The 16,085-nt window shown below is 49.6% G+C and overlaps 1 protein-coding gene across 5 annotated transcripts in view; it reads left to right on the top strand.

The window, feature by feature from the left end:
- The window catches only part of LOC111162469 (SWI/SNF related, matrix associated, actin dependent regulator of chromatin, subfamily a, member 4), a 90,832-nt gene that overhangs the window by 23,060 nt on the left and 51,687 nt on the right, over positions 1-16,085 (top strand). For all 5 annotated transcript variants that reach the window (XM_022526908.1, XM_022526906.1, XM_022526911.1 and 2 more), the window contains exons 6-13: positions 1,197-1,455; positions 3,594-3,720; positions 4,262-4,435; positions 5,785-5,958; positions 7,123-7,290; positions 7,396-7,446; positions 12,487-12,617; positions 12,749-12,806. In XM_022526908.1, coding sequence (XP_022382616.1) covers positions 1,197-1,455; positions 3,594-3,720; positions 4,262-4,435; positions 5,785-5,958; positions 7,123-7,290; positions 7,396-7,446; positions 12,487-12,617; positions 12,749-12,806 — 1,142 coding nt within the window. The remainder of the gene's footprint in view (positions 1-1,196; positions 1,456-3,593; positions 3,721-4,261; positions 4,436-5,784; positions 5,959-7,122; positions 7,291-7,395; positions 7,447-12,486; positions 12,618-12,748; positions 12,807-16,085) is intronic.

Raw genomic sequence — 16,085 nt, 5'->3', positions numbered from 1 at the left:
TTTGGGGCGCCTGGGTCGCTCAGTGGGTTAAGCCTCTGCCTTCGGCTCAGGTCATGACCTCAGGGTCCTGGGATTGAGTCCCGCATCGGGCTCTCTGCTCAGCGGGGAGCCTGCTTCCTCCTCTCTCTCTCTCTGCCTGCCTCTTTGCCTACTTGTGATCTCTCTCTCTCTCTCTCTCTCTCTCTCTGTCAAATAAATAAATAAATAAATCTTTAAAAAATTTTTATTTATTTGACAGAGAGATACAGTGAGAGAGGGAACACACGGGAGTGGCAGAGGGAGAAGCAGGCTCCCCAATGAGCAGGGAGCCCCATGCGGGGCTCGATCCCAGGACCCTGGGATCATGACCTGAGCTGAAGGCAGATGTTTAACGACTGAGCCCCCAGACGCTCCTGCCTTCTTTGGGTCTTATCTGTCCCTGGTCAGTTCCCAGAGGCTCACGTTTGGTTCCACTGCATGATTCCTGCCCCACCTTGTCCTGTGGGTTGTGGTAATCCTGGGGTCTCCTTACCAAGGAGAGGAGGAGCCTAGTGACTGAGTCCACTGGACGCCTCCAGTAAGAGGCTGTGGCGAGGCGCTGCCGCAGCCACAGACCCCATCATTCAGAACCCAGAGGCCATGTCTGACCCCCTTCCCTCCTGAGAACGCCACCCCCTCGCCCCCTGTGCTGTGAGAGGCAGGGAGAGTGACAGGGTGGCCCAGGGTTCCGTTTCGGCTGACTGGGTGCAGCCTCCGTGTTCTGTGTAAGATGTCGTCATCAGGAGGTGTTGGAGGGTCATCTCTGTGGGGAAGAAGTGTGGACAAAATGGCCTCATTCCTTGTCCGCTTGGAGCCTAAGGTTTAGTGATGGGCCCTGCAGAGCTCATGGCTTAAGTAGGACTCCTTGGGCACCGGATGAAAGTCCGGAAACGGCTGTTCCCGCGAGGCTGCCCACAGCAGGACCGAACCTGGGAGCAGCACTTAGGCAGGCGGGGCTTCGGGGAGGGGAATGTCTCCTGAGATCTGGAGGGGGCAGGAGGGAGGAGGACCCCTGAGGGACCCCTGAGTGAGATGCTGCTTGGGCCTCATCAGCCTTGGGGATGAGTTTGTCCTCGGGGCCATAAGCGCCCAGAGGGCTTTTCGTTTACCTCCGGAATCGAGCCAGAATTCAAAGCTGTGCCTCTCCCACCTGACTCCTCTCCCCCCACCTCTTCCAGGACCCATGGCAAATGCTGCTGCCCCCACGAGCACACCTCAGAAGCTGATCCCCCCACAGCCAACGGGCCGCCCCTCACCTGCACCCCCAGCCGTCCCACCCGCTGCCTCCCCGGTGATGCCGCCCCAGACACAGTCGCCGGGGCAGCCTGCCCAGCCTGCCCCCATGGTCCCATTGCACCAGAAGCAGAGCCGCATCACCCCCATCCAGAAGCCTCGGGGCCTGGACCCTGTGGAGATCCTGCAGGAGCGGGAGTACAGGTAAGGGCCCTGCTGCCTGGGGGCACTTGGGGTTGCTGCCCCTCGCCTCAGTCAGTCCCAGCGTATGTCGGTTTGACTCTCAGTTCCGAAGGCCGGTGGTGTATGAGATCGGAAATCTGTCACCACTGGCCTAGTTCTCTCTGTTGCTGTGTATCCTTCCAGAGAAGTTCTGTGCGTGTATAGGCAGACAGGTGCCTGTGCTTCAGGATGGGCGTGCGGTTCCTCCCGCGGCGGCAGACTTAGATCTTCCCCTGTCTGTACCAGATGAGCTTTTCTCCTTGTTATGTGCAGTGTTCTGTCCGGTGGCTTTACCATAATTGATTTAGCCCGGACCCTGTGATGGAAGGGATGTGAGGTTGTTTCTAGTCTTTTTTTTCCCCCTCATCTTTTGTTAAAACAATGTTATAGTCAACACACTTGCGTCTCTCTCTTTTCCCATGTGTGCACACGTGTCCAAGTAATTCCTTGAAAGTGCCACGGCTTGGGTACAGGGGACCTAGGCAGGGAACGTTCCTAGATTCTGCAAAACTGCCCTCCAGAGAGGTTATACAAAGAGACGTTGAATGCAAGTGCTTTATTCTCCGCGCTCACTTTCCGCTCATCAGCACTCAGCGACCTGGCCGAGCCTTGTGGTGAGTGGTCAAAAACGTCACTAGTTGCTGGCTGCTTTGCCAAGGCCTTCTGGGTGCCCGGCGCAGGGGGAGATGGCGGGCGCACAGGGCGCGTATATCACACTGTGCCGTGCTCCTGGGGCACCTCAGTTTCGCCCCCAAACACCTTGCCCTCCGCCGTTTCCCCATTGCATTGACAGCTTGTTCAGGACTGGCCTCCCATGGTAAGCGTAAACCGCCTGTGGGAGGGTCTGTGCTTGTTGGCCGTAATCCCCAGACGTACCAGTAAATCTTTGTCTAATGACGGGCTCCAGAGGGCTCCACCAGAGGTGCTCTGGAGCTCCAGTCCCTGGACCCAGGCACCTCCCCTCCAGTTCCATGTAGGTAGCTTAAACGTGGCCTTTCCAGATACATCCTTGCGTCCCCCACGTTTCCCTCCCGTTTCTGTCCCCATGCACCTGACTGCAGCTCATTGAGCCAGACCCTGCCTCCCCTTCACTGTTGCTTACCCTCCCCCATCCCCTGTGTCCTCATCTTAGCTCCCCACCCCCATCCTGGGAACTGGTGGCCTTTTCCACGCTGTGGACCCCACCACCTGATCTACATCTCCTTGCTGGCTTCCCTGTTCTCCCCTTGCTTGTGCAGTCTGTTTTCCACATAGCAGTTTGAAGTTTCTTTTTATAATTAACTTCCATTAGACCTGTTCCCCAGGTTCAGACCTGCCACTGGTGTCCCCGTGCCCATCCAATAAGCACCTTTTTGTTTAGCCCCTGCCCAAGGCTCTGTCCTTGCCTACACCACTGTCCCTGTTTCTCTTTTTCTGTGGAACAAGTGAGACTCATTTCTACCCCTGGCCCTTTGCATAAGCTGCACATGACTCCTTGGCTAATTGAGGCCTAATTGCTGAGGTCACCTGTTTATAGAGGCCTTGCCTAACCCCCTCACTTCTAGCCCCTTTCTCAGAGTCTTTGGTACTCTCTGCAATTAGTATAGATATTTAATTTTTTAATTCCTTTATGGGCTGTCTTGCTGGTAAGCCTGAGAGCTCTACGAGAATAACACATTAGTCTTGTTTAGTCTTGTTTAGTCTTATTTAGTGCTAAAGCCTAATGTCTGGATCAGTCCCTGGCACACAGCAGGCGTTTCATAAATATGGGTGAAACACTGAGAAGGGGGATTACCTCATTTGAACTGTAGACCAAGCCTGGAGCAGTTGCTCTGTGGGGTGGTCCCTGCGCTGGGGTGGAGACACTGGTCTGCCTGACCCCCTAGCTGGCTCTCGCTGCTCGAATGTCACAAAGCAGCTGTGCCCTGTCAGGTTCGGGTTTGCTGGGCCTGCCCCACTCTTTCCGTGTTCTGTGTTTCGGCTGGCTTCCTTTTCTGAGCCATTGCCCGTCTTGTGACCAGGACCTGTCTTCCTCGAGGGATGGATTCTCCTGAGGCCCCACCTTTAAAGAGAACAGGTGGGCTCCTGTGAATACACAAGAGCTCTCCTCACCTCTCCTTCCTTTTGTCTTTGCCACCCAGGCTGCAGGCTCGAATCGCACACAGAATTCAGGAACTTGAAAACCTTCCCGGGTCCCTGGCCGGGGATTTGCGAACCAAAGCGACCATTGAGCTCAAGGCCCTCAGGCTGCTGAACTTCCAGAGGCAGGTGGGCGCAGGCGCAGGCCCGTTGCTTGAGGGAAAGAGCCTCTTCTGCCAGCATTGATGCTTCGATTCAAAGAGCTACTTGCCAGGCAGTTCTTAAATGGGCCTTGATCATTAAAAGCAACAGTGGCCTCGCACCCCCTTTGGCTGGCTGTCCCCCTCTCCTGTCCACGTCCTGCTCAGTGGTGGGACGTTAGCCGCTCTCGGGATGCATAGCTGTGGGTCCTTCCTAAAGCAGTAGTTGGCGGCGGGAAACAGGAGACTTACGTGGGTCTGTTCCTGGGGGCGCTCTACCTTTGAATGACCCGTAAGGAATATCTTGCATGTGGTTGATGGGGGGCAGCGCTGGAGACCTGAAGGTTTGAGAGAACCTTCTGGATGTCCTGAAGCAGTCATTCTTCTGAGCTTCGCGCTGTCTTTGGGCACCCACCAGAAGGCATTTAGAACGGCTCCTTCTGGAAGGAGCCGCAGTGTGTCTAGCTTGAGATAATGTAATTATGTGTGGATTTGACAATGTCGTGCGCATCGTTTCTTCCTTCCTCAAGCTACGACAGGAAGTGGTGGTGTGCATGAGGAGGGACACGGCCCTTGAGACGGCCCTCAATGCCAAGGCCTACAAGCGCAGCAAGCGGCAGTCCCTGCGTGAGGCCCGCATCACCGAGAAGCTGGAGAAGCAGCAGAAGATCGAGCAGGAGCGCAAGCGCCGGCAGAAGCACCAGGTGTGTCCCCGCCCCGCCGCGAGGCTCGGCCTGCGTGTCAGGGCTGCCGGGGCTCCCGTGCCGCTGAGTCTTGTTTGGATTGTGTTTGAGCATGCTGTCTGTCTGTCTTTTCTGTTCATCACAACCGTATTCTAGGCACCGAGAATATGTTAGTGGGTAAAACCGCATGGTAGCAGGTGGACAGACCATAATCACATATGCCGTGTTTGGGAGGTGATGAGGGTGTGAAGAGATGTAAAGCAGGGGTGGGGAGGGACGGAGGGGCTGCTGGCACAGCACGGTTGGGGGAGTTCTCTGAGAAGGCAGGACCTGAGGGAGGGAGCCACAAATACATGTGGGCCAGGAGCTTTGCAGATTGAGGGGAAGTTGCAACGGCCCTGGGGCTGTAATGTGCCATGTGTTCTGTGACCAGCAGGGATCCCAGTGTGGCTAGAGTGGAGTGAGCAAGGGAGAGAGTGGGACAGAAGGATGAGGGAGAGAGTGAGGGGAGGACAGAGAGGTGGAGGGGATGCAGAGTGTCTGGGCTGAGGACACCACTTGGGCCTTTACTCTAAGTGAGGTGGGAGCCATGGAGGGTCCCGAGCAGACAAGGGTGTGATCTGATTTAGCTTCTACGCGATCTGTCGGGAAGACCCCATCTCTGCCAGAGTAGGACGTGGGACGATTTGGTTTGTTTGCTCACTGACTTTTTCTGAAGCGCTGCTGTGGTCGCTGTCTGGTACGGGTGTAGTTTAGAATTTAGAAAGTCAATACTTAGGTTTTGGTGTACCCTTCAGGTGGGTTTTCTGTCGCACAGAGTATTCAGAAGTTAAATAGCCTCTTTCAAGCAAACACACACACACGGACTTGTGTTTAAGTACTGTGGAAGCATGATTTTTAATGTCTGCGTCGTATTCCTTCTCTGCCTTGGTATCTGCTAATTTATGTAACCATTTCCCTGTTGGGGCACATGTAGCCTGTTCTCAGCCTTGCGGTGTTAGAAATAATACTAGAAGAGACCTTCTTGACCTTGAATTTTTTTGGCCAATGTCTGCTGTTCTCCTTCCTGGCAGTGGAATGACTTGGTTGGAGGGTGCGGGTGTTTTGAAGTGCTTCGTGTTCCCTGCCAGTTTGGGCAAGGCGGATGGCCCTGCCTGTTACCACGAGGGAGGACCCCTCTCCCCACAGTCCCCCGCGCGAGGCTTTCCTTACACAGGGAACGCCGAACCTCGGGCAGACAGTCATTGTACCGTTTCGATTACATCCTCTCGGTTTTAAACAAGCTGCCTTTAAAGTTTTGTCTCCTTTTCAGCAACGTTACAGCGACCGTGGGGAGTAGCCAGTCCTCTCTTCTGTGTCTGTCCCTGCAGGAGTACCTCAACAGCATTCTGCAGCATGCCAAGGATTTCAAAGAATATCACAGATCGGTCACAGGCAAAATCCAGAAGCTCACGAAGGCGGTGGCCACCTACCATGCCAACACGGAGAGGGAGCAGAAGAAGGAAAACGAAAGAATTGAGAAAGAGAGAATGCGGAGACTCATGGTAATATTCTGCCTTCGTGACATCGTGTCCCTTCATGTCCCTTTGTGGCTGCTTTGGGTGTGGCAGGCACCAGGGATCGATTGCCTGGTGTTATGCCAAGGCCAACTGCTGCTCAGAGTTAGAGGTGGGGCAGAGAGAAAGAAAGGGCGCGGGTTTGGGAGTCCAGAAGACCTGGCCTGTTCATTCTGTCAGTGTTTGCGAGACCTTAGTCTGGTTAGCTGGCTGCTCTGTGATCTCTCCAGAACGGGGAGGGGGCATGTGCTGTAGGTTGGGAGAGTGACTGATGATGTGATCGCTGGCCTGTTCCTCCACCCTTTGTGTTTGGCTGTTTGGGATAATTCAGGCGGATGCTGACAGGCACTGCTGTGTACACGCGGCCCTACCAGTAAGGAGAAGCATGAAGGCCCTACCCTCCCGGCCGCTCCTGCTGGCCCTAGAGAGATGGAGGCCCAGGCCAAACAAACGAGCATTTTGGGTGGTGTGAAGTACCCCGAAGAGAAGGAAGCTGGATGAGGGAGAAGGGGTTGGTGGGGTGTTATGGGAAGGGTGGGCGTGACTCCCTTAATGAAGTGCCTCCCAGGGATAGAGGAACCAAGGGCAGGCCCCTGAGGCGGCAGAAAGCCAGGTGTGAGGCACAGCAGAAGGCCCCTAGAAGAGCGTGGTGAGGGCACGAGCGAGGTCAGAGTCCCTAAGGCAGTCATGGGGGGCCTTGTAGACCACAAGAAAGGCTTTAGATTTACTTCTGTGTATGGGAGCCACAGGAGGCTCTAAGCTGGGGTGACATCTGATTGATTATTAGAAAGCCAGGAGGGGCTTGCTGCATGGGTCCGTGAGAGTATCTGGGGGGCGTTTGTGGACAGAGGGGCTAGGACTTGCTGTTGGCCTTTTCAAATGGCTTCTGGCAAAAGCATATCTGTCCAGCAGGCCCCCTCAGGGTCTTCCCTGGGTACGGGTTGAGGAGATGCTGAAGGGGGAGTCGATAGCCCTGAGAAGGTGTACGTACAGCACGGGTCTGGTGTCAGCTGAGCATTCCTTTGGGGAGGGTCTGGTTGCTGGTTAATGACAACCCTCAGTGGCCTTCTTGGCTTTGGATTACCTGCCCTGGGCCCTAATGGACGAGCGCGTGTCTCTTGCAAACACCACCATAACCTCACTCTTCTGCAGGCGGAAGATGAGGAGGGCTACCGCAAGCTCATCGACCAGAAGAAGGACAAGCGCTTGGCCTACCTCTTGCAGCAGACAGACGAGTACGTGGCTAACCTCACGGAGCTGGTGCGGCAGCACAAGGCTGCTCAGGTCGCCAAGGAGAAAAAGAAGAAAAAGAAAAAGAAGGTACGCTGGGCCTGGCCCTGTGCCTGCCCCTGGGTGGGACTGGAGCAGCCGGCTTGGCACATGTGCCTCGGCCTCCCTGGTGACCGTGTCTCTCTTCACTTGCAGAAGGCAGAAAATGCAGAAGGACAGACGCCTGCTATTGGACCTGATGGCGAGGTAAGGGATCAGGAGTTTCTTTTCATGGAAACGCCAGCCCAGTCCTGGGAGCTTAGATCTGTCGCATCCTTTGAATTTTTTTTTCTTTTGAAATCACCAGAGCTATCTATGATGAATGGAAGAATCCACATGTGTCCCCTGCCACATCGCACCCCTTCCTCAGTCCCACTCCCCAGGAAGGTACATTGTCAGCTCCCGGTGTGTTTCCTTCCGGACTTCTTTTGTTGTCCGTCTCGTTATTTTGTTGTCCGTCTCGTTATTTTGTTAGTTTCACTCTGACATAATTAAAGGACAGAACTCCAGCATCTTCCTCACCTGGGTTCCCCGTTTTCCCAAACATTTTTTCCTAAACCATTGGAGAGTCATGTGCAGACATGACGACCCCTTACCTCCGTATATTTCAGCGTGTTTCCTAGAAACAAGCTCCTTCTTTTCCGTGACTGTACAACGATCAACAAGCAGAAACAAGCATGCCTGCAGTGACACCATGATCTCGTCCGCGGCGCTTGTTAAGGCTTAATCAGCTGTCCCTCTGGTGGCCTTCACAGCTGTCCCTCTGGTGGCCTTCACAGCAAGTCCGTGGCCACGCATTGCCTTCAGTTGCGATCCTTCTAGTCCTTTGATCCTGAACAGCTCGTCACTTCGTCTCAGCCTTTTCTGACCTTGGCATTTCTGAAGAGCACAAGCCAAGTATTTCCCACAGGGGCCTTTCACTTGGGTTTGACTTGCCCTTTTCCTTGTGGTTAGATTCCGGTTATGTGTTATTGGCAGGAAGACGCCAGAGTGACACTCTGTTCTTCTCCGTGCGTCACAGCGGGAGTCATGGCGTGGATGGCTTCGGTCACTGGCGATGATGACCAGGATCCCTTGGTGTCTGCCGAGGCATCTGTGATGAAAAGTTACTATTTTTTCCTTTTGTAATTATTAAGTACCTTGTGGAGAGATGCTCGAGGCTCTTTAAACGAATTTTACCTCCTCTTTCTTCCACTCGCTCATTTTTTCATCGGCTTAATTGGTCTTTGCCTATATCCATTTTGCCATGATGGTTACAGAATGGTGATGCCCCCTCTCTTCACTTGACCTGCCCCTTCCCTCCCCCATGGTATCTTCTGCATTTTTTAGATGACTTTCTACAGGAAGGAAGGGTTTTTTCTCTTCTTTCCTCTTTGGCCCATGCTATAGTTTGCCAGCCCCGGTACCAACTTACAGGATTCTCATTGAGTTTAATCCTTTACCGTCATTATTTTGATGTTCAAAGTAGTCCAGTCTGGGCCAGTAAGAGTCCCTTCCAGTTGGCCCATGTGTCCCTTGAGAGCTGCCTTACTTCCTTGCACACCGAAATGGCCCAAGCTCATCTTCTGCTTTCGCCGGCAATATTTAGAAACCAAGATCTCTCTCTCTCTTTTTCTTTATCTCTAAAGAAGTTAAGTAAGTAAGTAAGCCAAGTTCTGTACCCAGAGTGGGGCTTGAACTCATGACCCCAAGATCAAGAGTCGCATGGTCTACTCACTGAACCAGCGAGATGGCCAAGATACCTTGTTAGATGCGATTGTCGATATAGGGCGTCATTGCTTCTAGGCCCTCCTGGCAGTCAGATCTAGGGAACACGTATATGGTCGCATGCATCTGTGCGTTGCTAGTCTATGTGTTCAAAACCTTGCAGTCACATGGATGTCTCTGCATCTAACCTAATACTGTAGGGCTATTTCGGTTCTCTCTTTCCTTATAACAGCCCAAAACTTGGCTCCCATTAGCCATGGTGTATTTCTTTATTTGCCTAATCCTGGAAAATACATTCTGGGAAATACATTCAGAGTTGTTAACTCATACTCCTGTGCAAAAGAGGCCTCCTAGCTAGAGTTTAGTTGGTGTCTGGAGTTATTCAGCCTGAAATTAATGTGCTCCAAATATTACATTTAAACGTTACTTGGATTAGTTCTCTCCTGTGCCCTCATTGGTGCGGTTTCCCCTTTCCTTGTTGGTTTTATTTATTTACTCATCATTTGTGTATGTATTTTAATAAGATTTTTTAAAAGGTTTTATTTATGTATTTGACAGAGATCACAAGTAGGCAGAAAGGGAGGCGGGGGGGCGGGCAGAAAACAGGCTCCCCGTTGAGCAGAGAGCCTAATATGGGGCTAGGTCCCAGGACCCTGGGAGCATGACCTGAGCTGAAGGCAGAGGCTTAACCCACTGAGCCACCCAGGGGCCCTATTTTAATAAATTTTTAAAAAGATTTTATTTATTTGAGATAGTGAGAGATAGAGCCCAAGCTGGAGGACAGAGGGAGAGGGAGAAGGAGGCTCCCCACTGAGCTGGGAGCCTGATGTGGGACTCGATCCCAGGACCCTGGGATCATGACCTGAGCCGAAGGCCAACACTTAACTGACTTGAGCCACCCAGGCACCCCTTTCATTTCTGTATTTAATAAGTGAAACTTTACTAGTCTGGTTCTAAAAGTCAGCACCGTACAAAGTGGCACACTTGGAGCAGGCTTGCTGTCTCCACTCACCATTTTTTCCCTGCCACATCCCTACCAGCCTCCTGAAAGCCGCTGTTCTCCCTCAGTACACTCATTTGGAGGAAAGATGTCTAGAAGGGGGAGGTGTAAATAAGTAGTGTTTCCTTTCCCGCCTTCCCCGCCCCCTCCTCACTCCCACCTTCCAGAGGAAAACTATGAGTAACCGTTGTGGAAGCCATGTCTGCTCTGGGGCCTTTTCTGTGTTTGTGCCGCCAGATGGTTTTCTTTTTCAGCCTCTCATTGTGTCTCTGACATCTTCCCACGTTAGCTCACATACCTTATTCTTTCAGTGCCACCGAAACGTAGTATTTCTTGCAGAAAATATTTAAACAGTATGATAAAAAGCAAAAGTCCCCACGGCACCTGCTTTCCCGAGAGCAAGCATGCGGGTTGAACATGCGTCCAGGAATTGTTTGCCTACATCCTAAGGCCATTTGGGGTGATCTAGACATAGCTAGACTCCATTCAGCAGGATATCTTGGGCCACTTTCCAATTCAGGCCATTAATTCTGTTCTAATTTCGTGGTGTGGACATGTTGGCATCTCATTCAGCAGGCAGACGGGTAGTCATTTAGGTTGCTTTGCATTTGCAGCCGCAGTGACGATCCTACACTTCTCGTCTCTGATGTGCCACCGCGCGCCCCTCCCTTTCCCAAGCCTGTTGCCCTTGTTCCCTTCCTCCTGTTGCTGTCATGAGCCTCCCTGGACATTACGTTTTCATGCTCTCTCCCAGTCAGCGTGGCCTGCCGTAACAAAGCGCCATGGCTGGGGTGGCTTCAGTACCAAGAAAACAGTACATTCTCACAGTTCTAGAGGCTGTAACTCCAAGATGAGAGTGCAGCAAGGTCGGTTCCTGGGGAGGGCTCTCTTCCTGGCTTGTGGATGGCTGCCTTCTTGCTGTGTCCCCATATGACGGCAGAGACAGCAAGCTTTGCTGTCTCTTACAGGGGGCACTATTCCGTCCCGAGGGCCCCACCTTGTAACCTCAACTAACCCTCATCACCGCCCACCCAAGGCCCCGTCTTCATATATAGCCACATGGGCAAGTTGGGGCTTCGGCATTGAATTTGGGGTGGGAGGACACAATTCAGGCCATAGCAGACACACACTTTCTCCTGGAGGCCAGATTCCTAAAAGTGAATGACCAGTGATTAACTCAAATATGTATTTATTTCATGAAATTTTATTTTCTCTTATTATTTACTTATCTTTTAAGTTGGCTCCATGCCCACTGTGGGGCTTGAACTCATAACCCTGAGACTGAGAGTCGCCTGCTCCGCCCACTGAGCCAGCCAGGCGCCCCATGAGGTTTTATTTTAACTGTTATATTGAATTTTTAAGAATGCAGGCTGGCGTTTCACCACAATAGAAAGCCTTTGTAAGGGCATTTGGAGCATTCAGGGGAAAAGTCCTCTGGCGGCCAATTGCAGCTCAGGGAGTTCTGTTGGGTAGTCACTGGCTGCTCGTCCTGCTGGGCTCCAGAAGCCTCGCTTTGGTGGTTGTGAACTGTGCTTGATCTCAGCCCGTGCTTTGCAGCCTTGGCCCCTCTGAATGGCCTGGGAGCTTTTCTGAAAGAGTGAATCCGAATTTGGGGGTGGGGGGAAGTGCAGGCCTCAGCACCGTTAGCCACCTCAGGGCGCACTCAGGGCGCACAATGGGGCCCATGGAAGCTGTGTGTGCGGCAGGTGGTTGCCGTCACCTTCCGTGGTGGGCAGGTTTGAGGGCCAGGTGATCTGGTGGCATGAGAGCTGATCTCTGCTGTATGGGCCATGTTGACAGTGAGTGTGGCCCCTGAAGGGGATGTGAGGGTGGGAGAAGTTTCTGGAAGGTGTGAACAAAGGTTTAAACCAAAAACTTCATCCTTATCCTGGAGGTTTTCTCCAGGAAATTTGAGGGCACTAATGGAGGGGGAATGTTCTTCCAGCATTGGCATCTCAAAACAAGAAAGGGAGGAATTTCATATATGCTAAGAGGAAGTTAGTTGTTTTGTTTTCCAAATATTCTAGTTAGCTCTTCCATGGAAAAGAATGAGGACCTTTGAGAAAGTCTACAAATGTAGTATTAATGGGGGGAAAAGGGGGCCAAACCAATGTGAATAGTATAGTCATTTGCGTATAAACGGGGAGAGCGCAGTCCTTGTTTCTCACGTGTCGAGTAGGTCTACGAGGCTGCGGAGAGACAGATACTGGTAGACGCATATGGAGAGAAACCGTCTGATGGGGTCGGCAGAGGGTCCCCACTGTGTTCTTGTGAGGTTGGAGCCGTGTTACTGGTTTGAAAATGAAATACCTCGAAGAAACAGCTGTCATCAATGGATTGTATATTATTACTGGATTATTAATATGTTGTTAACCCCCCTTTTTTTAATGTTATTAACCCATTTTCACAACCACTGGCATGTTTTGTGCCATTTTCTGGGCATGGAGTTGGGGGAGCACTTCCCAAGGTGGCCGTAGTTAGCAGAAGCCTGAGGTATGGAAACCCCAGAACCTCAGGTTACGCGTGTGACCCTTTTTCAGCCTCTGGATGAGACCAGCCAAATGAGTGACCTGCCAGTGAAAGTGATCCACGTGGAAAGCGGGAAGATCCTCACGGGCACCGACGCCCCCAAAGCAGGGCAGCTAGAAGCCTGGCTTGAGATGAACCCGGGGTAAGTTGGCCTCGTTCCGGGGGCTCTGATAGCTGATTCTGCTTTCATTTAGAAGCAGGCCAGTTCACTAAGGCAAGTGAATCCTGTGCACTCTGGCAAAGTGTGTATTAAAACACTAATATTTTTTCTAGATATGAAGTAGCTCCGAGATCTGATAGTGAAGAAAGTGGCTCAGAAGAAGAGGAGGAGGTAAGAGTCCATTTCCTGGCTGCTGCGGTTCTCAGTGTGGTAACTTCCACTCCTGGGGCCCCCCTCACCCCTTTGCACTGTGATCCTCTCCTGCTCTGGGAGGGTGTTGTATGGGGCAGGAAGCAGGCCTGGGACAGCCAGGGGCCCCGGTCCTGGCTGAAATTTGGTGCCTTAGAGCTGCACTGTCCAATACAGTAACCTCTAGCCACATGTGGCTCCCCAGTCTTAAATTAATCAAATTAAATAGAATTTAAAATGGACCATCCTTAGCTCTACTAGCCGTCTTTCAAGTACTCAAAATCCGAAGCCCTCCTCTCTGGAAAGATCAGTGTGAAGTTGGGATCATTGGATCATGTACGTGTTTGCCCGTTATAACCTAATCTTTGGAAACATAAATAGTTGGATTTGTTGTGTAAACTCTAAATCATTTAACTATGTCACCTTATGGTTGGCAAAACTGTACTGACGAGCCACGTTCCCCTCTCTGTCCTCGAGTGCCTCCTGGGAGCGCATATTTTTTACTTTCCTCCTTATTACCACTTTGGCTCATCTGGAATTTTATTTGGGGTAGGCCATGGGGCAGAGCTCTGCCGTGTTTCCCCTCCAAGGAGTACTAAGTGAACTGACGTTCAGTTTAGTCCTCCCATCCCACTGGCCTGTGACATTTTTTTAAATGTGTTCAGTTTTCATACCCAGTGGGGTCGTTCTAGGGCGGCCTGTTCAGGTTCATTTAACATTGATTGTAATGATTCTCCAGTAAAATTTTGTTGTAATTTTTTGATAGCTCTGTAGAGAGATAATTTAAATACCATAAAATGCACCCATAGGAAGTGTATAATTCAGTGATTTTTTTTTTTTACTGAATTTATAGACTTGTACAGTCTTTACCACACACCAATTTTAGAATGTTCTGTAATCCCAGAAGTCTCCCTCCTGCTGGTTTACAGATTGTTCTGACCCCTTCCTCCAGCTCCAGGAAACCAGGGATCTGCTTTCTGTCTCTGTAGATTTGCCTTTTCTGGTATTTTCTATAAATGGAGTCCTATAACGTGTAGTATTTTGTGTCCGGCTTCTTTCAGATAGCTGTTGATGTTCCTCCCTGTTGTATGCATACCAAGAGATCATGGCTATTTCTGCCCGCATCCTGACCTGCTGTGCGGTGTGGCACGCTTGCTTATCCTTTCCCAGTTGATGAGCTATTTGTGTTGTTTCCGTTTTTGCTGTTACAAATGATGTTGCTGTGAACATTCCCATACACGTCTTTGTGCGGACATATGTTTTCATTTCTCTTGGGTAGATACCTAGGAGTGGAATGGCTGGGTCACGTGGTAAGTTCATGTTTGCCTTTTTTTAAGAAACTGCCAAACAGTTTTCTAAAGTGGCTGTACCATTTCACGGGTTCCAGTTTCTCCATATCCTTGTCCATACTTGGTGTTTTCTATCCTCTCGAGTGAATCCATCCTGGTGGGTGCATAGTAGTATCTCATCATGCCTTTAGTTTGCATTTTCTTAGTAACTAAATAATGTTGAGCATTTCTTCGTGTGTTTGTGCACCATTCGTATATCTTCTTTGGTGAATGTGTAGTCCTGTTTTTTGCCCGTTATGAACTAGGTTGTCATCTCATCACGGAGTTGTAAGATTTCTTTATATATTCTTGGGACATGTCCCTGATCAAACACAGAGCTTGCAGTATCTTCTCTTAGTCACTTTGCCTTTTGCTTTTTCCCTCAACGGTGTATTTTAAAATGTAAAATGTTTTTAATTTTAAGGAAATCTAGTTTATCATAAATTTTTTTGTTCCTGCGTTGTGCTTTTGGAGTTATATCTAAGAACTCTTCGAAGTCACTTAGATTTTTCTTCTGTGTTTTCTTCTAGATGTTTTGTAACTGAAGCTCTTACAATAAAGGTCATAGTTGAGTCAATGGCTATGGTCTGAGATACAGGTATAAGATTTTTTTCTTGCCCATGGATAGCCACTGTCTCTGCACCATGTGACAGAAAGATCACTCTTTCCTCCTTCAGATAGTCTTGGCACTTCTGTTGGAAACCATTTGACCAGAAATGTAAGGTTGTTTCTGCGTCTCCTTTATGTTCTATTAATCTTTATGTCTATGGTTGTACCACAACCACTTTATCTTGGTTGTTGTAATTTTATAATAAATTTCGAAGTTAGGTGGTGTTACTCTTCCAGTTTTGCGGCTTTCACTGTCTATTTCAGATCCTTTGTGTTCCTTTGTAAATTTTAGGGTCAGCTCATCAGTTACTATAAAAATTTCTGCTGGAATTTGTATTGGAGTTGCATTTAATCTGTGGATTGATTTGGGGAGAATCACACCTCAACAATATTTGGTCTTATTATTCATGCTCATGGAATGTGTCCATTTATTTTTATCGTCATTGATTTCTCTTAGCACTGCTTTGAGGGTTTTCAGTATACAGTTTGTATACTTTATTTGCTAAATTTATTTTTAAATGTTTCTTTTGATGCTATTATGAATAGAATTAATTTCTTTCTTTTTAAGATTTTACTCATTTGAGAGAGAGACAGAGTTCAAGTAGGCAAAAGGAGAGGGAGAAGCAGGCTCCCCATTGAGCCAGGAGCACGATTTGGGGCTCAATCCCAGGACCTGGAGATCATGACCTGGATCGAAGGCAAATACTTAACCATCTGAGCCACCCAGGCACCCCTAGAATTGATTACTTAATTGTATTTTTTGGATACTTTATTGCTATTACATGAAAATACAACTTCTTATATTAGTTTTGAAAAATATTGGTCTTGTATGTAGATATGAACTTGCTGAACTCATACTATTTGTTCCGATAGTTTGGTTTTGATTTTTGATTTTTGTAGATTCTTTAGGATTTTCACGTGCAGGATCATGTCACGTTTCGTAAATAATGGCAGGTTTACTTCTTCCTTTCCCATCTGTGTGCCTTTAGCTTCTTTTTTCTTGCTGTATTCCATTGGCTGGATTCTCTACTACAGCGCTGAGTAGAAGTATTAAGAGCAGATATCCTTGTCTTGTACCCACTCACTGTTCTGCGTTTATTCTGTCACTGCTGTTTGGTGTCAGCTGTGGGTTTTTCGCAGAGGCTCTTTATCAAGTTCAGTAAATTCTCTGCTATTTTTTCTATTTTTTTTTGTCTATTAAGCTGGTGGTCTGGTTTTGTCTTTTAACTGTTAATATAATTTATTATGTAAATTAATTTTGAATATTACCCCAAGCCTTGCATTCCTGGGATAAGTTCTACTTTGTCCTACTGTATAATCTTTT

This window comes from Enhydra lutris, unplaced genomic scaffold (genome assembly GCF_002288905.1).
Source record: "Enhydra lutris kenyoni isolate GAN:26980312 unplaced genomic scaffold, ASM228890v2 scaffoldscaffold92, whole genome shotgun sequence".
Lineage (NCBI taxonomy): Eukaryota > Metazoa > Chordata > Mammalia > Carnivora > Mustelidae > Enhydra > Enhydra lutris.
The sequence above is the reverse complement of the archived record's forward strand: the minus strand, read 5'-3'. Positions and strand labels throughout refer to the sequence as shown.